At 44.1% G+C, this 22,527-nt stretch overlaps 7 protein-coding genes across 16 annotated transcripts; 4 read left to right on the top strand and 3 right to left on the bottom strand.

Moving 5' to 3' along the window:
• Positions 1-3,331: 3,331 nt before the first annotated feature.
• On the top strand, positions 3,332-6,852 carry LOC6548747 (intraflagellar transport protein 80 homolog). The gene is made up of 6 exons (XM_001974068.2): positions 3,332-3,670; positions 3,728-4,184; positions 4,251-4,478; positions 4,543-4,922; positions 4,984-5,511; positions 5,860-6,852. Exons 1-6 carry the CDS (start codon positions 3,534-3,536, stop codon positions 6,455-6,457), a joined length of 2,328 nt encoding a protein of 775 aa, XP_001974104.1. The 5' UTR covers positions 3,332-3,533; the 3' UTR covers positions 6,458-6,852.
• A 57-nt stretch (positions 6,853-6,909) lies between these two features.
• LOC6548748 (glyoxylate reductase/hydroxypyruvate reductase) lies at positions 6,910-8,650 on the bottom strand. The gene is made up of 5 exons (XM_026979978.1): positions 8,383-8,650; positions 7,904-8,322; positions 7,510-7,847; positions 7,332-7,457; positions 6,910-7,117 (listed from the first exon to the last, which is right to left on the bottom strand). The coding sequence occupies exons 1-5, from the start codon at positions 8,410-8,412 to the stop codon at positions 6,999-7,001; spliced, it is 1,032 nt and encodes a 343-aa protein (XP_026835779.1). The 5' UTR covers positions 8,413-8,650; the 3' UTR covers positions 6,910-6,998.
• Positions 8,651-8,704: 54 nt separating this feature from the next.
• On the bottom strand, positions 8,705-10,152 carry LOC6548749 (glyoxylate reductase/hydroxypyruvate reductase). The gene is made up of 4 exons (XM_001974070.3): positions 9,658-10,152; positions 9,152-9,483; positions 8,974-9,099; positions 8,705-8,898 (listed from the first exon to the last, which is right to left on the bottom strand). The coding sequence occupies exons 1-4, from the start codon at positions 10,059-10,061 to the stop codon at positions 8,780-8,782; spliced, it is 981 nt and encodes a 326-aa protein (XP_001974106.1). The 5' UTR covers positions 10,062-10,152; the 3' UTR covers positions 8,705-8,779.
• A 342-nt stretch (positions 10,153-10,494) lies between these two features.
• LOC6548261 (glyoxylate reductase/hydroxypyruvate reductase) lies at positions 10,495-13,586 on the bottom strand. 10 transcript variants are annotated; one of them, XM_001974071.3, is made up of 6 exons: positions 13,369-13,555; positions 12,474-12,696; positions 11,902-12,321; positions 11,248-11,585; positions 11,055-11,180; positions 10,495-10,742 (listed from the first exon to the last, which is right to left on the bottom strand). In XM_001974071.3, the coding sequence occupies exons 2-6, from the start codon at positions 12,563-12,565 to the stop codon at positions 10,624-10,626; spliced, it is 1,095 nt and encodes a 364-aa protein (XP_001974107.1). In that variant the 5' UTR covers positions 12,566-12,696; positions 13,369-13,555; the 3' UTR covers positions 10,495-10,623. The 10 variants fall into 10 exon arrangements, with proteins under 10 accessions (XP_001974107.1, XP_026835771.1, XP_026835773.1 ...); XM_026979970.1 differs by having other exon boundaries at positions 11,902-12,330; positions 12,474-12,701; positions 13,324-13,439; XM_026979972.1 differs by having other exon boundaries at positions 12,474-12,701; positions 13,324-13,439.
• A 3,310-nt stretch (positions 13,587-16,896) lies between these two features.
• On the top strand, positions 16,897-18,015 carry LOC6548262. Its single transcript, XM_001974072.3, has 3 exons — positions 16,897-17,456; positions 17,516-17,692; positions 17,754-18,015. The coding sequence occupies exons 1-3, from the start codon at positions 17,217-17,219 to the stop codon at positions 17,931-17,933; spliced, it is 597 nt and encodes a 198-aa protein (XP_001974108.1). The 5' UTR covers positions 16,897-17,216; the 3' UTR covers positions 17,934-18,015.
• Positions 18,016-19,628: 1,613 nt separating this feature from the next.
• LOC6548263 lies at positions 19,629-20,343 on the top strand. The gene is made up of 3 exons (XM_001974073.1): positions 19,629-19,868; positions 19,933-20,109; positions 20,167-20,343. Exons 1-3 carry the CDS (start codon positions 19,629-19,631, stop codon positions 20,341-20,343), a joined length of 594 nt encoding a protein of 197 aa, XP_001974109.1.
• Positions 20,344-20,613: 270 nt separating this feature from the next.
• LOC6548264 lies at positions 20,614-22,526 on the top strand. Its single transcript, XM_001974074.3, has 5 exons — positions 20,614-21,475; positions 21,581-21,753; positions 21,816-21,904; positions 21,967-22,278; positions 22,349-22,526. Exons 1-5 carry the CDS (start codon positions 20,733-20,735, stop codon positions 22,469-22,471), a joined length of 1,440 nt encoding a protein of 479 aa, XP_001974110.1. The 5' UTR covers positions 20,614-20,732; the 3' UTR covers positions 22,472-22,526.
• Position 22,527: the final 1 nt, after the last annotated feature.

Genomic DNA, 22,527 nt, shown 5'->3' with positions numbered 1-22,527 from the left:
ACTCGGATGGGGTTGAGTGGATTCCGGTGGAGCGACGCTGGGTCGGGTTTACGGGTTTACTGCTCCGCGGTGTAGCTGCACTTTCCTAATGGCGCACACAAACACTTGCAGTTTCAGGAGCCGCACAGTGGTGCCAGACCTAAAGTCGGACTCAATATCGTAACTTGGGGGTACAGATGAAAACGATTACATATCCCCAAAATATTAAATCAAAATCACATTTTTTTGTTGTTTTTTTTTCACCTTGCAAACACACTCATATTTTTCTTAAATCATTCATACTTCCTTATCCCCTTTAGTCAATGAGTGAAATATTAGATCAAAATCATCTTTTTTTTTATTTTTGACCTTGAAAACCTATTTTTCTTAAATCATTCATACTCTATGAGTGAAATATTACATCAAAATCATCTTTTTGTGTTATTTTTGACCTCACACACTCATATTTTTCTTAAATCGTTCATACTTCCCTATCCCCTTTACTCAATGAATAAAGGGGTATACTAGATTCGTTGAACATTAAGTTTCAGGAGGTGCTTTCGACCCATCAGTGTATATTATATAATTATATTTTTGAGCGGAAGCCGAGTCTACGTAGCTATGTCCGTTTGTCCGTCCGCCTGTCTGTCCTTAAGAACGCAGAGATCTCCGGAACCAAAACTTTGCTGCACATTTTCTTTCATTTTATAATTTATATATTAGTAATATCAACCTACTATTAAGATATTTACTTTTAGTTCAGCATTTTCGTTTCCAAGGTGCAGATGACTCAACCCACTGTGCGCTGCAGTGGTTGCGTTTTGCCGGGCCATTTGACGCCTAATAGGAGCCACCGTCGCCGTTTCAGTCGGCATCGTCACTCTCGTTTCACTCCGACTTCTTAAACGCCAAGCCATATTCACTTCGACTTGGCCATCAGTGTCGCCCGCCTAATCAAGTGCAACTCTCTGATAAGGCAAAGCATTTGGATGGAGGATATTTGGCAGGAAACGCGTTAGCTTTGCCACCAGCAAATGTTGCAAGTATGTACTTTATGCTTTTTCAATTGTATTTTGGGGTTTGTTTTTATTTTTTTCTGATGAATAAGTGCATTTGGGTTCAATATATGGGTTAATATTTTTTGGATCTGGATTATTAATTTTTTTACAACTTTTCTTATGATGCGAGTAAGTTTTGTAAGCATTTTTATACGCTTTTTTATAGCCGAAGAATAGTGGAGCCACATCGCACTCAGGACTCTCGTCTAAAAGTATATAAACTGTGATTTCCCTTTATAGAAAATGCTCAAGTACAACAAATAATGTAAGTACCATAAATAAATATTGGTTATTATCTGGCGTAACTTTCATAGAAATGCTCAAAGGTGCAAGACAGGCTGCATGGTAAGACAAATAATTAGCTTATCTCACTTGTTGCTCCGACCTGAAAAATAGTAAAAAGGTGTATTTTTTCCAGTCCCATATGAGTATAAACAAAAAGCTTTCCATGTAACGTAAATATAGCGCAAAACCAAATGGAAAATATACGTAGTACTGGCACATAAGAAATGGGCTGAGAAAGTTCATTGTACATGAAATATGTCACTTTGCTCGAGTAGCGCCAATAAACTACGCCTCCTTCAATAAAAAAAGGGATGATAAGACAGAAACTTCAAGAGGGTTGTCCACTCCAGTAGACTGATTGTCATTCGTTAGTATATGTATGTTCAAGTCAAAGAAAATTGGACAATGACGTGGGGTTCCTTTTGGGGGCTCGAATATTCTCGATTAATCATATTTTCACCGATTTATTGATGGATTCGTTTGTTGGCTGCAAACAAATTAGAAAATAATTGAAGCCTACTCCGAGAAATCGATTTGGGACTCGGGTGTACTACAAACGTATGTGGTTCATTATGCTAAAAGCGATTAAGGAGCAGCAATTAAACAGGATAAGTGGTAATTCATATAGAAATGTAGTCTTATAAATTGCCGGAAACTATGGCTATCTATCAAGTTAATTTAAGCCGATCTTGTCACGTTTCAGCATTCCCGCCAGCCAAATCTTGTTTGCTTGAACAATTCGCATCTGCTTTTCAGTAACTGACAATGACTATGGCCAACTACTGTCGAAAACAGTTTCGCTTGCTTGGCTAAATAATAAACCCTAATTATAGGTGGGACGTAAAAAAAAGTCAAACAAATCGCAACTCGAGCCGCTCACTATATGAGACCTTTTTGCTTACAACGTCGGTTGCAAAAGCGGAAATCCGTAATTGCCTGGCTTGAAAATGTTAGTTAGCAATAAAGAACATTTTAATGTTAAAGATCTCAGCAGGGAAATTAAGTTCTCAAGTAACTGCTAATTTAACTAAAGATATTACAAGATGAGTATAAATATATTTTCCATTTTTATTTTTCTTGAATATTACAGGGATAAAAACGAGAATTCTATCGCCAAATTCACATCAAACAAGAGAGAATGCTGTAGGCGAGTTCCCCGATTATCAGATACCCGTTACTCAGCTAATGTCACTAATGTCAGCCATGTCTCTAAAATCTGCACGCTCAATCTGAACTTTCTAGTTTTCATAGCTCCTGAGATCGAGGCGTTCATACGGACAGACAAACGGACAGACGGACATGGCCAGAACGACTCCGCTATTGATCCTGATTAAGAATATATATATTTTATATGGTCGGAAACGCTTTCGTATGCCTCTTACATACTGTTCAACGACTCTAGTAATCCCTTTTACTCTACCATTAACGGGTATAATTATTGTACAGCAACGTATAACCAACTAGTTATATGAAAAAGGCGATGAATGATATTACTACTACGAACTAAACAAATCACTTTTGGCTATTTAGTCAATGTTTAATCCATTACATAAGATGATCGTAAAAGGGGAAATTCAGAAAATTGTAATCACGTAAGGTAATATGTCACCCGATACCGAAACCTTAGTCAATGTCACAACCTGATCTCCATGGTAACAAAAATGCTATACTTGACTTGAAATCTCCCGGACAACTGCTTAGCCAAAACAAAGAAAATATATTCACAGTTAAAAATATAGGCAAAATGACGCTAAAAACGCGAATGGGTCAATGTTAGCCCATTAAATAAGATGATCGCAAAAGGGGAAATTAAGAAAATTGTAATCACGTAAGGTAATGTGTCACCCGATACCCAAACTTTAGCCAATTTCACAACCCGATCTCCATGGTAACAAAAATGCTACACTTGACTTGAAATCTTCCGGACAACTGCCAAAACAAAGAAAATATATTCATAGTTAAATATATAGGCAAAATTAAGCTAAAAACGCGAATGGGTTAATGTTAGCCCATTAAATAAAATGATCGTAAAAGGGGAAATTAAGAAACTTGTAATCACGTAAGGTAATGTGTCACCCGATACCGAAACCTTAGTCAATTTCACAACCTGATCTCCATGGTAACAAAAATGCTACACTTGACTTGAAATCTCCCGGACAACTGTTTAGCCAAAACAAAGAAAATATATTAATAGTTAAAAATATAGGCAAAATGAAGTTAAAAACGAGAATCTGCAAGAAAAGCTCGGTAAAAAACTCGGAAACGGCAGAGGAAAGCAGCAAAAGCCCAACAAATTATCCACTGAGTTGCGTGGATTGGAGCAGCAATGAAGAGATATACTTTGTGAGGTGGGTTGACTAATGTGTTAAACAAATGTGGAGTGATTAAATTAACAACTTCCCCAGCGATGACCATCAGATCTGCAAGTGGAGCGACGTCAGCCGCGATTCGGTTGAGGTGGCAAAGCTTCCGGATGACTTTGTGCCCACGGATCTGCACTGGCTTTTGCTGGGCGGCAGGAGCAGTGGTGGAGGAAAGGGCAGCGACACCCTGCTAATCTGCAGTAATGATGGACGATTCGTGATCCTAAATAAGAGTGCCCGAGTGGAGAGGAGCATTTCAGCCCATGGAGCAGCTATAAGTTCCGGTCGCTGGAGTCCCGATGGCGCCGGACTTCTGACCGCCGGCGAAGATGGTGTGATTAAGATCTGGTCAAGATCAGGAATGTTGCGATCCACCGTGGTGCAGAATGAGGAGGCCATCCGATGCGCACGATGGGCGCCCAACTCCACCTCCATAGTATTTTGCCAGGGTGGACACATTTCCGTCAAGCCTCTGGCCGCCAATAGTAAACTAATTAGGGTAACGTTCAGGAAATTTTGTTATTAAATTGAAACCGCTTTACCTAACTGCATTTTCTCCTTTCAGTGGCGTGCCCATGATGGCCTGGTGCTTTCCCTCAGCTGGTCCACACAGTCCAATGTCATAGCGTCCGGAGGCGAGGACTTTCGGTTCAAGATTTGGGATGCCCAGGGAGCCAATCTTTTTACTAGTGCCGCCGAGGAGTACGCCATCACGAGCGTGGCCTTTAATCCAGAGAAGGATTACCTTCTGGTGGGCACATTTAATCTGCTCAAATTGTGCCACAGCAATGGGGTAAGTAGTTTTATAGACTTAAAGAGTCCAGGCCATTAAAGCTCCCACTGACATTGCGTTACAGTGGTCCTATAACACCGCTCGCTTTTCCAGTCCACGTGTGGGCTCCCTCTTCAACCTCTCCTGGTCAGCCGATGGCACCCAAGTATCCTGTGGCACCTCGACGGGTCAATTGATTGTGGCCTATGCCATCGAGCAGCAGCAAGTCTCCGGCAACTTGAAGGCCACCAGCAAAAGTCGCAAGTCGATTACGTTGAAGGACATTGCGGCTGGCACTCAGGACATCCTGGATTTCCCGCAGCGCGTGGTTAGTTTTGGCCTGGGCTATGGCCATCTGGTGGTGGCCACCACTAATCAAGTGCACATCTATAATGAGAGGTATATAAACACGCCGATCATTATCGATGGCAGGAACGACACGCGGGTCATTGAAGTGGGCAAAAAGTAACTACAAATTATTTATGGAAACGCACACTTTTCATGAACTTACTCTTCTTTTGCTTAGGTACTTTATGATCTTGGACGCCCTGTCGATTTGGGTGTACACTTACACGGGCCGCCTGCACTTGAATCCGCGTTATCCCGGCTCCCAGGCGCAGATTCCCCTGCTCACTTGGCGCTCGCTATCTTTGGGTCTTGATGTCCTGGCTATAAGGGATAACTCTGACCCGACTGTACTCCATCTGTTTGATCTGGTTCCGGGTGCCTCGCGCCAGTACGATCTCCATTCCCTGAGGGCCAAGCAGCATCTGCTCCAGATTGCAGCTTGTCGAGCAGGAACTCCGGACGACCAGTTTGTAGCGTTTATCGATTCGAATAGGGAACTGTTTGTCAGCGAGTCCCGCAATCTGAATGGCGAACGCACGGATGAGATTTACAAGATCGGCACCCAACTCACTGCGATTATGTGGGCCAGCGAAACAAATATTCTGGTAGGAGTGCACGACTCCTGCTACAGCATCTGGTATTGTCCCGGGGAAGGAGCCTCCGACCCTACGATCATTGCCCTGACCACTATCACATTGGATACCACGTAAGGAACCCACAGATGTGGTTATCAGAACATATCTTTATAGTTTCAACTTGCTTCAGAATCCATTTCCACTCGAATTTGTATGCCCTTTACTCGTGGGCTAACAGGGTATGCTAGATTCGTTGAAAAGTATGTAACAGGTAGAAGTAACCGTTTTCAGCCGTATAAAGTATATATATTCTTGATCAGGATCCATGGATCCAGGATCCAGGCCATGTCCGTTTGTACGTTCGTCTGTCCGTCCGTTAAATGGAAATTACTTCAAGGCTTCATAGTATTTTTAAGGGAATCCTTTAAACTAGATTCAAATTGTACTATCTTTTATTGATAAAAATCTCCTTTCCCTAGGGAGTTTGGCAAACACATCACCATTGAAAGCTTCGAGGACTCCGTGCTCACATTCCGTTCCGCCGGCGCCCTACTCCCCGTCAATGTTAACATGTACTGCGAGATCCTGCATCGTGCTCTTGCCGAAGGGCAGTGGCAACAGGCGCTGAAGATTTGCCGGATGGGCCAGCACTCCAGCTTGTGGGCCACTCTGGCGGCGGTGGCCACCAGAAAGCACCAGTTGCAGATCAGCGAGGAGGCCTACTCGGCAGCACTGCAGATCGACAAGGTGAGCTACCTACAGCACCTGAAGACCCTCACGCCCTCGAGTGCCGAGCAGATGGCCGAGAACTCACTAATGCTGGGCAGGATGCTTGAGGCGGAGACGATCCTGCTGCATGGCAAGAAAATCGAGCAGGCGGTGGGCCTAGCCCTGCGGATGCACAACTGGCGGAGAGCCCTAGAAATATCACAGAAACACAAGGCGGAGCAGCCGGCATTGATGTCGCGAGTCCTCCAGGAGAGGAGGCTGTATCTAAAGGCCCTGCAAAGGGACGAGTGGGATCCCCTGTATCTACCTCTTGTGACTACGGAAAATGCTGACAATACAAGTGAATAACGTTTCTACCCGTTAGTCATACCCGTTACAACTCCACGGATATACTAGATTCGTTGAAAAGTATGTAACAGGTGGAAGGACGCGTTTCCGACACTATGAGGTATATAAATTCTGGATCACTAGCCGAGTGGATCCGGCCATGTCCGTCCGCCTGTCTGTCCGTCCGTATGAAGGCATCGATCTCACTTTTTGGTTGTATTATTTTTTATCCACTTTTTATCGGTATTTCAAAAATTGTTGTCCGTCCGCCTGTCTGTCCGTCCGTATGAACGCATCGATCTCACTTTTTGGTTGTATTATTTGTTGTCCAATTTATATCGGTATTTCAGAAACATCGTAGCCACGCCCATTCTAACGGACACAAAACGAACTTGAAAAAATGTTTTTAAATTGTTTTACCCAAACAATCAGAAAACTTTTAAAATTTCCCGTTCGCACTTCCACCACTTGAGTAACGGGTATCTCTTGTTTTGTATTAAATCACACATTAAAAAACATATCAAGTGTTGATTTCCGTTTTAATACACCGATCAGACCGATTTTAGTAGGCAGGTGACAACATGGGCTCACCGGCCAGTCCTCGGAGCACATTCCGCGAAGCCAAATTGGCTGCATCAATGCGGGTTCTCAGGGTGGCATAGCCCACATGAGGAGTGACCACTTCATGAAAAGAAAAAAGGAGATAAATGAAGTGCCCAATGTTAATGGAACTATATGTAGATGATAAAGTAAAGTGCCAGGGATTGATAGGAAGGCTTTGAATGGCAGGTCTTATCAATCGTCGGAAAAATTCCCAACACGCAAATGAGATAAAAATAAATAAATAAATAGTTCCATGATCCTGAGTAAAATATACGAGCGTAGGATTACTTACCAACATTGTCTAGAGTAAGTAATTTATCATGGGAAGGAAGGGGCTCCGGATCCATAACGTCTAGTCCAGCTGCGAAAATTCGGTTTGATTTAAGCGCCTCGTAAAGATCATCCTGGTTGACAATTTCTAGGAAAAGGCATAAAGCATTTCAGTTGTTTTTTTTTTCAAGTATACTTACTGCCCCTGCCAACATTGACTAGTACTGCGGTTTCCTTCATTTTATTAAAGGCGGTGGCATTAAACAATCCCAATGTATCCTTGGTCAATGGGGATGCAATGATGATGAAATCACTTTGCGCCAGGAGCGTATCGAAGTCCACCTTCGTGGCATTGAACTGCTCCTCGATGTCCTGGGCAACGCGAGTCCGCGTGGTATATAAAACGCGGTCAATCTCGAATCCCATCAAACGCTTAGCCACCGCCTGGCCAATTCCTCCGAAGCCATAGAAGCCCACGGTGGAGTCGCGAATGTCCTGACCCAGCATCCAGTTGAGATGGTCCTTATCCCATTTGTCACTGAAATTAGGGATAATGAATCTTACGATATCAGGGTAGGGAATGATTTGCATTACCTGTCTATCTTCCTGCGACCCTCTTGGAACCGCCGAGCTGCGGCGATCAATAGACCCACTGTAAGATCGGCTACCGCCACAGTGAGCATCGCAGGAGTACTTCCCAAAGGAATACCCCTTTTCTTTATCTCCGCCAAGTCCACATTGTTTATCCCCGAGGACATGGTAGACACCGCCTTTAGTTGCGGACCAGCGGCGTCCAGGATCTCGGCATTGAGTATGTCCCGACCACCCCAAATGACAGCATGAACCCCCCTGATCTTTTCTAGAATTTCGGGGCGATTTTTTGGAGGTTCATTTATCACTCGCAGGATCTCGCATTTCTCCTTCAGGATTTCAATTCCCTCTGGCGGAACATCGGTATGCGCTATCAGCACTTTAAACGGCTTCGCTGCAGACATTTTAAGTTTTTCTGGTGACTAAAAGATATTATTTGATATGAAAAACAATTACAAGTGCCACTTTTGGGAGATAATCACTGAGCGGAGAGTTCCGAAAATTCTCTTCATTCGTAAGCAGTTTAAAAGCTTTTGGTTTGCTTCTCTTCTGGTTCTCTCTCTCAAGCTCTTAAATTAGTGAAAATATCAGTATCTGCCAGCACCGAAATTCTATTCTCTACGCTTGCTGAACGACTGACTACTATTGTCTTTGGCACCGAACTTTTATAGAGCCCCTATCTCAGAAAAAGCTGACAGCACAGCGTTTGAAGAGCTTTTATGGTTGGGTTTGGTAAAAGTAATAATTTGCATAATTATTTACTTGTTGCGTTGAAGGGGAATCATTAAATCAATCCATTAAGTTCTGCGTACTATGCTCGACATTTTTTGCCTAATATCGTTTATTATTCCGATCCGAGTATTCACATTTTACATCTTCTTAGTAGGCAGGCCTTATCATGGGCTGCCCTTCGATGGCATTCAAAATATTATTGGCAGCAAGCAAACTCATTTCAATGGTGGTCTTCATTGTCTGAGTGCCCATATGGGGAAGGATAACTGTAGAAATATAAGTACTACTTTAGTTCACCCAGCGAGGAGCACTACCAAGTATTCTCACAGATCCTAACTTACCACAATTGGGCAGTTTGAGAAGGGGACTATTGGCGGGCAGTGGTTCTGGTGTGGTCACATCCAGGCCAGCGGCAAAAATTGTACCAGTTGTCAAGGCGTCGTGGAGGTCAGTTTGATTTACGAGACCTGAAAAATTCTATGTATGGGCCCTACGTTCATACAGTGCTTATAATACTACCTCCTCTGGCCACATTGACAAACACAGAGCTCCTCTTCATCAGGTCAAAAGCCTTTCCATTGAACTTCTCCCTAGTTTCGTTTGTAAGCGGAGCTGCCACCACCAGGAAGTCACTTTCCTGCAAAAGTTGTTCGAAGGACACGTGCTCTGCCTTGAAGTCGCCATCGTTTTCCTTTCGGGTGCGGGTATGGTAGATGATCTTGGCCACATCCCAGCACTGCAGTCGCTTGGCGATGGCCTGACTAATACCGCCAAAACCAAAGAAACCGATGACTGAATCGCGAATCTCCTGGCCCATCATCCAGTCGATCTGCTCGATTTTCCATTGGGACCTGTAAATATTATGCTCAAATCGATTAAAACCAGTCAATTTTCAAGCGAATCTAACAAATGATTTGTTAAATTCAGGTACTAGGTATGTTAGATAGGGTATGTTGGCAACCCCTACCCAAAAAGCTGCCAATACTAAAAGCTTCTGAGCAAAAGCGCCCATCAGCTGTTCTCACCTCTCGATTTCGGTGCGACCGGCGTGAAAGTGACGACCGGCTGCAATCATCAAGCCAATGGCGAGATCGGCCACCGAATTTCTCACCACCCCGGGTGTGTGGCCCAATGGGATGCCCCTCCGTTGGAACTCGGGAATATCCACAAAATCGATTCCGGAGGACATGGTGCTCACGCAACGCAGCTGGGATCCGGCAGCATCGAGGATTGCGGCATTCAGGGGCTGATAGTGGGCCCAATAGATGGCATCCACTCCGGGCACCTTCCGCAGGATCTCCTCCCTCGAGGGCGGCACACTCTGGCAGATGACGGTCTCCGCTCCACGGGATCGAAGCAGTTCCAAAGCCGGGGCTGGGACATTTGGATGCGAAATCAGCACTTTGAAGGCCCTGGTCGCGCGAGACATGATGAGGAAACTTGGGCCTCAATTATCAACCAGCAGCGGCCAGTTGCAAGGCTAAACTGTAAAGTGGAAATTTACGAAATAACAATTCGAGCTTTTTCTGTGCCCCGCTCTTAAGCTCCATGTTTGCTCTTAAGCTTTTACATTTTTTTTGCTCTCATCTCTTGAACTGCACATTACCATTTGCTAAGCGTTTCTATACACTTCTTACGGAAGTTACTGCAGTACTGCACTCAACACAAAAGTGTACATTTATGAAACAATTTATTCATATATTGCTCTACATTTGTTACATGTTCCCTAATCAAATGTAACAATTAGCAATTCACTGAAAAAATCCGTATATAATTTATGCGATTTCCTAGGGCTTTACCTACTTCGTATTAATCAGTCAGCTATGCCATTGATTAGATTCCCACACATTGAAATGAAGCACTTAGCACCAGGAAGTAGTTGTACTTTTAATTGCAACTTTATTTTCACATCTACTGACAAGCCAGGGCATTGTTGGACTGGCATCCCAAACTGGTTAGCGCTAGAGGGTCATATTCTCCATATCAATTTACTAGTAGGCGGGCGACAACATGGGCTCCCCAGCCAAGCCGCGGAGCACATTATGGGCAGCAATGGTGGACATATCGGCACGGGTGCGCTTCGTGGCGGATCCAATATGGGGCAGGACGACTGAAAGTTACGGGAAAACATCGAGTGGTTAGTGCAAGATACGATTACGAAGATAACATTCTTTCAATAAATAAAAAAGGGGCACTTAAAGGTCGACAGGGACGCGGAATATGATAAAACTAAACAAAAAACGTTACCCTATTTGTTTGTAACCTTCAAGAAACCTTAATGAAATCTCTCCAAAAAACCTTTAGACATTGTCAACCACTAAAGAGATAAGACAAAATCTTTGTATTGATAAGGGGCCAGAAATACGAGTATTTGCTGGGGGACTTAAGGCAACTACAGTTCTATTTTCATTTTCCCACTCACCAGCATTGTCAAGCGTCAGCAGCTTGTCCTTGGGCGACAATGGTTCCGGATCCGTGACGTCGAGTCCGGCGGAAAAAATTCGTTTGGACTTCAAGGCCTCGTAGAGGTCGTCCTGGTTGACAATTTCTGAGGGATAAAATAGGGGTATACTAGAATAATTCCGTCAAGAACCCAATTGGCACTGGATACTTACTGCCCCTGGCAATGTTAATTAGCACAGCAGTCTGCTTCATCTTGTTGAAGGCGGTGGCATTGAAGACGCCCTGTGTGTCCTTGGTCAGCGGAGAAGCGATCACGATAAAGTCACTCTCTGCCAGAAGGGTATCGAAGTCCACTTTCTTGGCATTAAACTCCTCCTCGATCTCCTTGTGAACCCGACGGCGGGTGGTGTACAGCACCTTGTCAATGTCGAATCCACCCAAGCGCTTGGCAATAGCCTGGCCAATGCCTCCAAAGCCGTAGAATCCCACGGTGGCGTCCCGGATATCCTGGCCCAACAGCCAGTTGAGATGGTAGTTTTCCCACTTGTCGCTTTGAAATCGCAAGAATAACAAGTTAGGAAATTGAATGGCATAGGAATTTAAAAGTAAGGATTGGGTTATCAGCAACAAAATATTTTCCAGAAATAGGACCGAATGGACCCGGCTTGCAATCAAGGTCAGGAAAGCTTTTTGCAAGTCACACAAAGTTGAAAATAGAAAGTTCAAAATGCAATTAAATTACACGTTGTTGGCAAATGTAGAACCAACAAACACCATGACTAAATAGTCAATATTTGACAGCAAAAAAGATAGTTGAAATCTGTCTGCAGGTATATGGATAATGGAAAACTAGTACTTATACTCACTTGTCGATGGTCTTGCGACCCTCGTGGAAACGGCGACTGGCGGCGATCAGGAGACCCACTGCCAAGTCGGCCACGGCGGTGTTGAGGACGGTGGGCGTGTGTCCCAGCGGGATCTTGCGCCTCTTGACCTCCGGCACATCGACGTAGTCGATGCCCGCCGACATGGTGGAGATGGACTTAAGCTGGGGCCCGGCGGCATCGAGGGCCTCGGCATTGAGGGGCTCGTGTCCACCCCAGAGAACGCCGTCCACGCCGCGGATTTTCTCCAGCAACTCCGCCCTGTTGGTGGGCACACTCTGCACCTGGATGATCTCGCAGTTCTCCTTCAGCAGGTCAATGCCCTCCTGGGGAACCTCGGGGTGTGTCACCAGGACCTTGAAAGCCTTGCCAGCGGACATGGTGCGGTTCTGGCTCTGGTTACTGCTGCCCCTGCGTGGGAGGGAGGCATTACTATCGGCGATCAGCAAGGCCACAAGCAGCGCCAGCACGGACTGGGCAATCGATCTCATCTTGAAGTGTTGCGATCGAAGTCGAGTGTTGCAACAGACTGAACTTTCCAGCGGCATACGCACCCAGCTTTAAGGAGCGGCGAGAACGCAAAGCCGCTGATCCGACTGCTCCGACCAACGATCGCAGCCGATAAACCAATGAACCTGTTCAGCATTGTAATCAGCGCTCTGCTCTCTCCCTTATGTATGTATGTGTTTGTGGCGTTCAAGCCGCCGATGTGAGCAGCTGATCTGATTCTGAGCGTATCTCTTCTACGGCGTATAAGACGCACAACTGGTTTGAGAACTAGTCTATAAGATTGGAGTGTTATTGCGGTGGATTCAATAATCAGAGAAAAGCTTATTCCGGGATCAATAACAATAACCAATTGCCAAAAATAAGCATTCCAAAATGAGGTTTTAATTCACTTCGTATATTCAAATTAAAAACATTACGAAACAAAGAGAAACTTTTTAAAGACTGCCACCAATTATTATGGTTTGAAAAGCGACAATTAATTCAGTGGAAATACGATTAAGTACTGAACTCAATAGTTCTGATTTCGAGTAGCTAACCAATAGTCAGTACTGAAAATATAACCAACACCCATGTTGGTAAGTATCAGAAAATTAGCAAACTACTCAAACGGGGGGTATTCGGTCGCTATCTCCGCACTTGAGGCACAAGATTTATGGCGAAATTCCCAAAACAATATCTGTCAGATATGCTCGCATCTAATCACTTTTCCACGACTCATGCCATTCAATACTTTTGGACCTTTTGATGGTTTTTAGCGTTGTTTATGGGAGGGAATGGAAATAACCCACACAAATATTTTGATATTAATTACACTCTGCTCAATGTCACTAACGAACAAACCAATACTCTTAAAAACTCTCTTAACTAAAGTGTTTACGACAGCAACTGCCTCACCAGAACTACTGAACAAGTATTTTATTATTATATTTTGTTCTTTACACTATGCTACACTCCAATGCTATGCCTCCAAACTCATTCGACGTGAAAATTATACTAAAACTTTTTCCATTGCCATGAAAAAAAGCTCGCGATCCGATTGAGTTTATAAGTTCTCTTGGTGTGTGCTTTCTCTTACCGTTTCTCTATAGAATACTAGAATACTTTTCAGTTTTGCGTTTGCCGCACGACTGAGACTAGACCCCAAAGCTTAGGCCTTATATAGAAGCCAATAGTATCGCAAATGAATTATCAATTCCCAAAAAAGAGTTAACAGGAGATGATTTGAGGCAATTTGTTTGTTTTGGGAGTTTTATTCGGTTTTCATTTAATGTAATGATGAAATGTACAGATGTTTCGAGAATACAATTGTACAAAAATTCGTTAAAATCAAACTGCATACATGAAATAATTAAAACTAGGATTAAAACGCGATCTAAGAAACGAAAAATACAGGCAGAAATATCCCTTAAATCTCAGCTAATGTAATTTAGTATTTAACATGTTATTGGGGTTATAACAACCGGAATTCTAGCGCTATCAGCGATCGGCGATTCCCCCTGCGATTAAGCCCTCATTGGCCATCCCTTTCTTTCGTTGCACACTGCGCTTTGCCGCCACTCGTCAGTCCGTCCCTTTCCAGCTGCTTATCTCGCAGGCTCCTTATCGGTGCGAACGGGACAGAGGCGGAACTCTTTGAGGGAGCGAGCAGTTGGGAAAGCTGCGCGCCTGCTCGAAATACCAGTTGGGGACTTTTCCCATGTGCTCGCATGCAATTTCCAACTGGAATGGGCACCACCGCAGTTGGAGCCACTGGAGCAGTGGAGCCATTTGGCCATTTAGGCGTGGTGCCGTGGAGCCATGGAACGTGGAACCTACACGACCAGCACTATTTCGTAGTAAGTACGTTTTTTTGTGAGCGGATCTGCTCAAATTTTGTCCGCAGAGCAGCAGGCGCACAGCGTTGCCAACGCACCGCGCTGTACCCCTTTTATGTACGCTTTTTCGCTGTGTGAAAGCGGCGGCAAGAACCGTTCGCGTTGGCGTTAGCGTCGCCGTCAGTGGTGGGCGTCTTGGCTATAAACTAGCTGGAACTTAGTGCCCAACTTAAATGGAATTCAAATTGAAAGCTAACTAACTAACCGAACTAAAATATTTAGCGAACGCTAGGCATTTCCTGCATTAATGGGCAGGCCAATATTTCACTGGCTAGGTAGGATTGAATGTACATGTACGTACATATATACAAATAAAGGTATTATTATATCAAAGGTAGTATTGCGATTAAAGGGCAATTTCATGTTGAAAGTAGTGATATTGATTAGACAATTACTGATACAGCTTTTCTGGAGCTACGACTGCATTAACGGCAACTATTTAAACTGTGCCTTCACTGAAAGTTGTGCACTTCCTCTTACCTTTGAGATCTGGCCCAGACACTGCACTGCACCCGTCTAAATGAAAGCGAATCGAAAAACCAACAAAATCTTAGCGCGAGGGTGGATTTTTTTGTTGTCGTGACGCCGTGCTGCGTCGGTGCTTGCTGTTTCTTCGTCCCCCACTACGGTTTACATATTTTCTTCGTGCCTTGTTCTTTTGTTTCGTGGCGATTGGGCCACAGAGTGCCGCACATTGGTGCTTTTCTCGTTTTATGCTTTCCTGTTACCAAAACACGATGCGTCATTTTGACTGACGTAACCGGAGACAACATTCCAATTGGAGACAGCTGTCTATCAGACGCGACCGTCGTCGTCGGCGTCGTCGTCGTCGTCGTCGCTGTTATCGTTATCGTTCTCCCTGTTGCTATGGTCGTTGTCGGTGGGGCGTTGTTGCTTACCGTTACGTCTGCTGCCGCCGGCATTGCCAGCGCTAAGCTGCGGTTTGGTGAACAAGTAAGCAGCAACTGATGACAGCAGACAGACGCCAACGAGAGTGTGTGCGGCGCACGGAGAAGAGAAAATGGAGAGAGGTAGTGATAGTGATAGAGGAGGCGGACTGTGAGAGACGGGGAAGCGGCAAAATGGAAATGGGAAGGGCATCACTCGATCTCTCCACTGAGCTTATGTATGTATGTACATATTTATTACTTGGGATCTTGGAATATTATTAATTAATCTATTACAATACTTTACTGCAGCTTCGATATCATCCCAAACTGTCATGAAGTATACTTAGAATATGAGGACCTTGGGCATACTTTTAGGCACTTTACCGGGTAATGCTTATGCGATAAAATGAAACTTGTTTCCAAAAAGAAACATTGTTGCACTAACTCACACTTCTGACCCTGAAAATGTACTGAAAACCTCGCTGATTGCATTCACAGGGTAAGTGTGGAAGTGCTTCTCCAGCACTCAGCGGGTTAAAGTCAAAGGTCAAGGGCAAGCTGCAGACACCTAAGCATCATCCGCAAACACCTACATATGTACATATGTATGTACATCTCTGTACTGCTTGCGCCGCATTCTGCTTGCTTCATATTTGGCGACAGCGGCAGCGGGAATCGCAAATGGCGGCCGAGCGACAAAGCTGCAAAGCGAGGCGTCGCGCACTCCGCGCAGGCGCCTTCGGAGCGCCCAACTCCACTCCGCAGGCAGCCAAGGAGGCCAAGAAGAAAGGAAAGTGCGACGAGCCGGGCCACAAAAAAAGTGGCCAACCGTCACCGATTTTTCTAGTGTAGGCTCCCTAAAATTGACGCGCAACATTGAGGCAGGTCCCTCTACGCGATATAACGGAACAGGCGAGCAGAGTCGCCAGCAGCGAGATTCCCCAACGGAAGACAAAAAGCGAGAGCGAGCTGTGTCTGTGTGTCCGTGTGTCTGCGCGTGTGGTGGTGAGCCCCAAGTCGATGGGGTGCCTACACACGTCACAGCTCTACGAATACAGCGAGCGCGAGAGCGGGAGCGGGAGCGGAGTGAGCTCCACCACCAGCTCCGCAAAAGAGAGAGAGACAGTAGAGTTGGCGAGCGTGGGAGTTGATAATCACTTGCATATGTGCAAGCACAGTGCGGCCTCTGTACGGAAAACCAGTAGAAATTCAATACGGATTTAAACATATGTACATAAAACCTAATATTACTTGTAGGTTTTTAATGTGATGGCTTTGTCAAGCTGCAGCGGTAAGTAAGTATTCCAATAAAAAGTTATCCACTGTAGTCATTCCAGATTTCAGTTATACATACTCGTACGTATGTATGTATGTAGCTACTACAGCGCTGTTGGCTTTGTAATGATGTTAACATTGACTGACGTCAGGCACGGGTCATAATCCACATGTCTGCTGGTTTGTTTTTGTGTTGCGGCACATGATAATTATGGGAATGCAAGTGTTTTGTTTCGCTGCATTTGCGGTTGAAGAATTGGGAACACTGTTGCTTGAGGGGGTGGGAAAATAGGTCATGCATGCGGCTGTTTCTGAGGCTGGAACAAACGGATTCCCTTTGAATACAAAATAAAACCCGTTATTGCTTTTGACATCTTTTCAAATTCAACCAGGATTTAAGTTTCCTCTCACTTAATTGAAAATATCGTCATCAAATGTTTATATTTTACTAAGGTTTGCTACTCAGTCTTAATGATCTAGATTGTTCCTATTTCAACGAGAGACTATTGCCCACAATTTTTATGTATGTATGTACACACGTATGTACGCTCCACACGACAGTTGTGAAACTAGGTATTTTTGGTATTCAAAAATGTAATGTAGAGCAATGCATAGTTTGTCGGCTAAAAGCGTGCAATGAGTAGATTTGATCGTATTCCCGATAAAAGACATGTTAATCGGTATTGGATCTATACCTTTTGCCATATGCTATAAAAGGGCGGCACAATAATTTGCTTGGCACACAACAATGTTTGCTATTCTGCTGATTCTCATCTTGGGCTCGACGGACATTTTGGCCACAGACTATATACTACGGGTCGAGGATCCAGATATCTACACGACGTGCAAGGAAGCACCTCCTGGAACTATTGGTCTGAATGAAGCCTTCGACGTAAGCGACATGACGGTTGAAATGGATGAGGAGGGGATCCATGTGTCCGGAAATATTACCACTACATGGAGCTTACCGCGCACGAATCGAATTTCTGTACGTCTAATCCGCTTTAGTCCTTTCGGTTTCGTAACAATAATTTTGTTATTCTCCAGGTCAAGATGAGTGTGCTCCACTTTAACCGCGGTAACTGGGAGCCGACCGTATTTAACTCCCTCACGCCGGACTTCTGCAACGCGATGTTCAATACAAATCTGTTTTGGTATAAATACTGGTTCAAAAATTTTGAAAACCGCGAGGAAATCCAAGAAAAGTGCCTCGCTACACAGGGTGTAAGTATAGTAAACTCGGAACCGATATACAAATTAATTCGAAATTGAGTACTCTTTTTAGACCGTTCTGGTGTACAACTCCTTTGTTGTGGTTCCGCGACTAAATAATGTCATGGGACCCCCCCTCAAAGGACGCTATAAGGTAGTTTTCCTGTTTGAAACATTCAACGAATATGACGAACGGCAGCCTATATCCGTTTGCTTCGAGATCTCGGGCGAAGCTGAAAAAATAAAGAATTGATAATTTCGAGATTTGATCAGTCGTAAATTACCGGATACTATGTTTGGTCTTAATAATCCTAATTAAAACAATAAAAATAAAAAAGGAGCTTCCAAACACAAAAAGCCACATATGTGAGGAACTGTATGTAAATGAAACAAGAGCGAACGCTATCCTTGAGTATCAGATACCATTTACTCAGTGGGCATACGAGTGTAAGCTTAACTAACTCGTCCAGAATAAGAAATCCTTGTCGACATCAGCAAATGAAATAGAGTCTCTATTGAAAACAAGCCCTATATTGCAACTTCGTTTTGCTATGGATAACTACATAACTATTTGTAAACCGATTACTGGTGTGTATATTATTTTTTTATATTTAGAAAATCAGATATCGCTGGATTCCTGATAATTAAATGTTATTAACAACATTGTTGAGAGAGCACTTATATTCATTAACAAATCTAACTTCTATGGACTACCTAAATTTAAAGCTAGCACGCATACCATGAAAATACGGAATATTCCAAACTTATTTTGATGACATCCGCGATAACCCACAATGTAATGTTATTCCTTAATTATGACAGCCTGTTTCCCCGTCTACAGTACCTATATAAGGTAAGATCGCTCCATTTAAAAATTTTTGCAAATCTGGTGATTGCATTTGTAAGTTGCTTTTGTCGCAGCGCTTGTATCACGGATTACTATTTGGTGGTCGAGGATCCGGAAGTAAAGTCGCCATGTATGGATGCCCCGCCCGGTTCGATTATCGTCATGGAAGCCTTCGACACGAACAATATGATTTTCTACCAAGACCAAAACGAATGCGGCTTTTCGACTCCCATTCGAAGACCAGTTTCAGGGTGATGTACTACAATCGCGGAGTTTGGAAATCCACTGCAATAAGCCAGGTCATTAGGTCTGTCCGTCCGTCCGTCTGTCCGTATGAACGTCTCGATCTCAGGAACTATAAAAGCCAACATGTTGAGATTAAACATGCAGCTTCCAGAGACATGGACTGCCCAAAACTGTCACGCCCAAACTTTTGAAAAATGTTTTGATATTTTTTAATTTTTTATATATTTTGTAAAGTTTTTTTTAGTGGGCCCCCGCCGCATTGGCCGCATGAGGAGTAACCACTTCATGATAAGAAAAAATGAGATAAGGATATATGAACGTCGAGATCCCAGATCTCAACTGTAAAGGCTAGGAAGCCAAGTATGTTTCCCGATGTTGCCACTCCCACTCTAACGCCCACAAGCCGCCCAAACCACGTCCACAGTTTAAAAGCTGTTTTTTATTATTTTTAGTTTATTATTTCTCTTGCCAATTTCTTTCAATATGCGAAAAGGAATGTTTAACTTTATGCACTTCCACGAGCTGAGTAAGGGGTATACATAGTCTTGTTTTTTTAATAATTAACGAATTTTTCGTGTTCTATTTACTTATGACTAAGGCAAAAATAAATCGCATGATTTCAGTTTTCGTGAACAATAGATGATTACGCATTAAAAACTTGAAATATTTTGTGCAGTTTTGTTTTGGAATTAAAAATAAAACCTGTTTGCCTCGATAATTTGTTCCTATGTAAGTTAGAGTGAACTTGCGATGACATCTGGGATTATGGGCAATGTAATGTTAATCCGTAATTAGCTCTAATTAGCGCGGCAATCGCTATATATAGGCGGATCAACAATATCTAGCCAGGCCAAAATGCTTAAAACCCTGGTGATTCTCTTCGTGGCCCTGGCCAACACTTGGGCAACGGACTACAATGCTCTGATTGATGACCAGGGCATCTTTATGCCGTGCTCAGAAGCTCCAGCCGGCTCCCTTGGCCCCCACGATGGATTCAATTTCGACAATATGGTGATGAGTATGGAGCCAGAAGGCATTTACGTATCGGGGAATATGACCGTTAAGTTGAACTTTTCAATCTCCGATCGGATTTCCGTAAGCATTAATAATAGTCCGTATAAGGACCTGGAGGACTCTGTAGGACTCAATCCCATTTCAGGCTAGGTTCAGCGTGATGCAGTATGAACGTGGCACTTGGCAACCAACCATGTTTAACCTTCACTCCCCGAACTTTTGCAAAGTGATGTTTGACGCAGATCAGTACTGGTTCAAGTATTGGTTAAAAAACATACGAAACCGAGAGGAGGTGCGTGAAAAATGCCTTAAAGTGAAAGATGTGAGTATGTCCATTATTGTGGATGCTTCACTTTGGCGAACTTGCTTTTCAATGCAGACCGTGCTGGTGTACGATGAGTTTTTGATGGTCCTGAAACTGGAAAATGTCAGTACTCCAAACTTACAGGGGCGCTATAAGGCGGTGATCACTTTAGAGGCTTTCGATGAACATGATGTGCGACGACCAGCATCCTTTTGCGCTGAAATAAGAGGCGAACTTGAGAGGGTTAAGTAGCTACACAATTTTTGACAACTTTAACTTTATTTGCTATATATATTTTCTAACCGTTTTACCATTAAATAAAACATACAGTCATGCGAAAGGAAAACGCGACATTTTTGCTTTGACACGCTATTTTTCTAGTTCCAAGTGTCCACTAAATGACACACCATTGCAAACGGTTTGGTGATGTTCTATATTATTATCACAGACTGGGGATGAAATCATTGAATTTCCAGTGATCTTAAATCTAAAAATTGTCAGAGAACTAAACACAGTTTGTTATAAAGTCGACTTTGGAATTACGGAAAACGAAGCTGTCGTTACTAAAACACTAACACTCAACACAATCAGAGTAGAAGACACAATTCACAATCGACAAGGTGCACAGAAAGCACCATAAAATGTCTGAACTGCCTGAAACTCCTGAAATGAACTCCCACAAGGTGGAGCCCAAGAAGTACTCACCACAGGAGTACAGGGAGAAAATCCTTAGCCTGTTTCCGCTTCCGCCGAAACCGGAAAATATGTGCCACGATGCGTTCGTGAAGGAGCTCCTGGAGCCATATGTCCTGGAGACCAAACAGGTGGCTCGAGCCGTAAAGATGACCCGCTATTCCCCCGGGGACGAATCTAGTGACGATACGAACGAGGCGTTCCTGGCAAAGATGTACAAAATGGACTACTCGGCACGGGCCACCGTTTACATGGCCCAGGCCACCTTAACCAGGACCAGTACCAAGTCGATCCTCAGTCCCGAGCAACGGGACTCGGCAGCCCAGACGACCCAAATGTTCAAGGTGCGCTTCGCCAACCTGATATCCGACTTCCGGAACGTGTGCATCATCTACCAGCTGCTGCAGCTGCAAGAGATCCTCAACGTGATGCGGGAGTATCCGCCAGCTGGCACCAATCCCAACGACACTATCTTCGGATGGTCCTACAAGGAGAATCTAAAGCGCTTTGAACAGCAGCCGAGTACAGTGTATGTGGACATTCTGGAGAAGAACAAGCCGGAGGCCACGCTTGACGACCTTAAGTTTTACGTGGATTTGGGAGAGCTGATCGGCCTGGTACAGGCACTCCTAGACGATGTGATCCACGACAGGGATCTCTGCGCTCCGCACGGCTTCATGGAGCGTCTTAAGTGAGTTGGCGGTAAATGTATTTGCATACTTTAAGGCTTGACCCATTCCTTAAGCACGTAAGATCTTTATAAGCGTGATTCACTAAAAGAGAACATATTCCCAAGGGACACCCAAGTGGATATCGACAAGCTGATAGCCCTGCCCTACGAGACAATAATGGCCGAACACGATTCACTACTTGAGGAGAAGGAAAAAAAGAACCGGGTGGGAAAGTTCCACAATCCCAAGCTAACGGCTAAGCAGCATGCACTTAACAAGGAACGATTTCAGATCGACTGTAAGTTGTTCAATCTAAATAACTTGCCTAGGACATTCAGCATCTTTGTCTATCGTGGACAGTCATGAACCCAATCGAGTCGCGCTATAAGGTGAATTGGACCCACGATATTGTGGAACAGGGGCAGTACATTGACTTCCTACGCTGCAAGGTTTGGCTTAGATCTTATAACTCATCTGAGATATCTGAGATACCTGTGCCTTTGTTATGTAGGTGCTTTCCGACGAGCTAGAAAAGATCGCAGAGCTGACGACCAAGGACATGAGTGTGTGGAGGAGCTGCCATTTGGAGTACGTCACACTGATCGAACAGTACAAGAACCGCATCAATGCGGTTCAACAGGCCTACGACGACGACATGGAAACGGCCGAGACTAAGTTGCAGGTGACCATCAACCGGGTGAGCAAGTGCAAGGAAGACCTGAGGTCCTACCAGGAAAAGGTTGAGGACTTCCATCTGAAAATAGAGGAGGTGCGCGAGAAGATTGCGAAGGAGTTGGAAAAGGAACGTGCCCGTTTGTCAGCTGTGAGTGATAGATATGCAACTTTAAACGCAAATGCAATTTATAATGGAAACTACACTTTCCCACTCACAGGCACGAGTTTCTAAACGGATGTCCAGGATATTGGCGAGGCAGAAGGAGGAGAAGAAGGCTGCCGCAAAGCAGGCGAAATTGGATAAAAAGCTGGCCAGAAAAAACAAAAAATCTGAAGAATAGTGTCATTCCTGCCAAGAGAATCCTTATTGAAAAATCCAGTAATGTTTATACATTGA

This window comes from Drosophila erecta, unplaced genomic scaffold, assembly GCF_003286155.1.
Source record: "Drosophila erecta strain 14021-0224.00,06,07 unplaced genomic scaffold, DereRS2 tig00000092-arrow-pilon, whole genome shotgun sequence".
In the NCBI taxonomy this organism is placed as follows: Eukaryota; Metazoa; Arthropoda; class Insecta; order Diptera; family Drosophilidae; genus Drosophila; species Drosophila erecta.
This window is presented reverse-complemented; position numbering and strand designations above follow the sequence as displayed.

Coding starts and splice junctions, on each gene's coding strand:
- LOC6548747 (XM_001974068.2), top strand. CDS start 3,534: ATGAAGTTAAAAACGAGAATCTGCAAGAAAAGCTCGGTAAAAAACTCG. Junction 4,185..4,250: donor CCAATAGTAAACTAATTAGG/GTAACGTTCAGG, acceptor TTCTCCTTTCAG/TGGCGTGCCCATGATGGCCT. Junction 5,512..5,859: donor ACTATCACATTGGATACCAC/GTAAGGAACCCA, acceptor TCCTTTCCCTAG/GGAGTTTGGCAAACACATCA.
- LOC6548748 (XM_026979978.1), bottom strand. CDS start 8,412: ATGAAGAGAATTTTCGGAACTCTCCGCTCA. Junction 8,323..8,382: donor TTTTCGGAACTCTCCGCTCA/GTGATTATCTCC, acceptor AATATCTTTTAG/TCACCAGAAAAACTTAAAAT. Junction 7,118..7,331: donor ACTTACTCTAGACAATGTTG/GTAAGTAATCCT, acceptor CTTTTCATGAAG/TGGTCACTCCTCATGTGGGC.
- LOC6548749 (XM_001974070.3), bottom strand. CDS start 10,061: ATGTCTCGCGCGACCAGGGCCTTCAAAGTGCTGATTTCGCATCCAAAT. Junction 9,484..9,657: donor GGTCGCACCGAAATCGAGAG/GTGAGAACAGCT, acceptor TAATATTTACAG/GTCCCAATGGAAAATCGAGC. Junction 9,100..9,151: donor TGTCAATGTGGCCAGAGGAG/GTAGTATTATAA, acceptor AGAATTTTTCAG/GTCTCGTAAATCAAACTGAC.
- LOC6548261 (XM_015156498.2), bottom strand. CDS start 12,467: ATGCCGCTGGAAAGTTCAGTCTGTTGCAACACTCGACTTCGATCGCAA. Junction 11,181..11,247: donor AATTAACATTGCCAGGGGCA/GTAAGTATCCAG, acceptor TTTATCCCTCAG/AAATTGTCAACCAGGACGAC. Junction 10,743..11,054: donor GCTGACGCTTGACAATGCTG/GTGAGTGGGAAA, acceptor CGTAACTTTCAG/TCGTCCTGCCCCATATTGGA.
- LOC6548262 (XM_001974072.3), top strand. CDS start 17,217: ATGTTTGCTATTCTGCTGATTCTCATCTTGGGCTCGACGGACATTTTG. Junction 17,457..17,515: donor CGCGCACGAATCGAATTTCT/GTACGTCTAATC, acceptor GTTATTCTCCAG/GTCAAGATGAGTGTGCTCCA. Junction 17,693..17,753: donor AGTGCCTCGCTACACAGGGT/GTAAGTATAGTA, acceptor TACTCTTTTTAG/ACCGTTCTGGTGTACAACTC.
- LOC6548263 (XM_001974073.1), top strand. CDS start 19,629: ATGCTTAAAACCCTGGTGATTCTCTTCGTGGCCCTGGCCAACACTTGG. Junction 19,869..19,932: donor CAATCTCCGATCGGATTTCC/GTAAGCATTAAT, acceptor ATCCCATTTCAG/GCTAGGTTCAGCGTGATGCA. Junction 20,110..20,166: donor AATGCCTTAAAGTGAAAGAT/GTGAGTATGTCC, acceptor TTTTCAATGCAG/ACCGTGCTGGTGTACGATGA.
- LOC6548264 (XM_001974074.3), top strand. CDS start 20,733: ATGTCTGAACTGCCTGAAACTCCTGAAATGAACTCCCACAAGGTGGAG. Junction 21,476..21,580: donor GGCTTCATGGAGCGTCTTAA/GTGAGTTGGCGG, acceptor CATATTCCCAAG/GGACACCCAAGTGGATATCG. Junction 21,754..21,815: donor GGAACGATTTCAGATCGACT/GTAAGTTGTTCA, acceptor TATCGTGGACAG/TCATGAACCCAATCGAGTCG.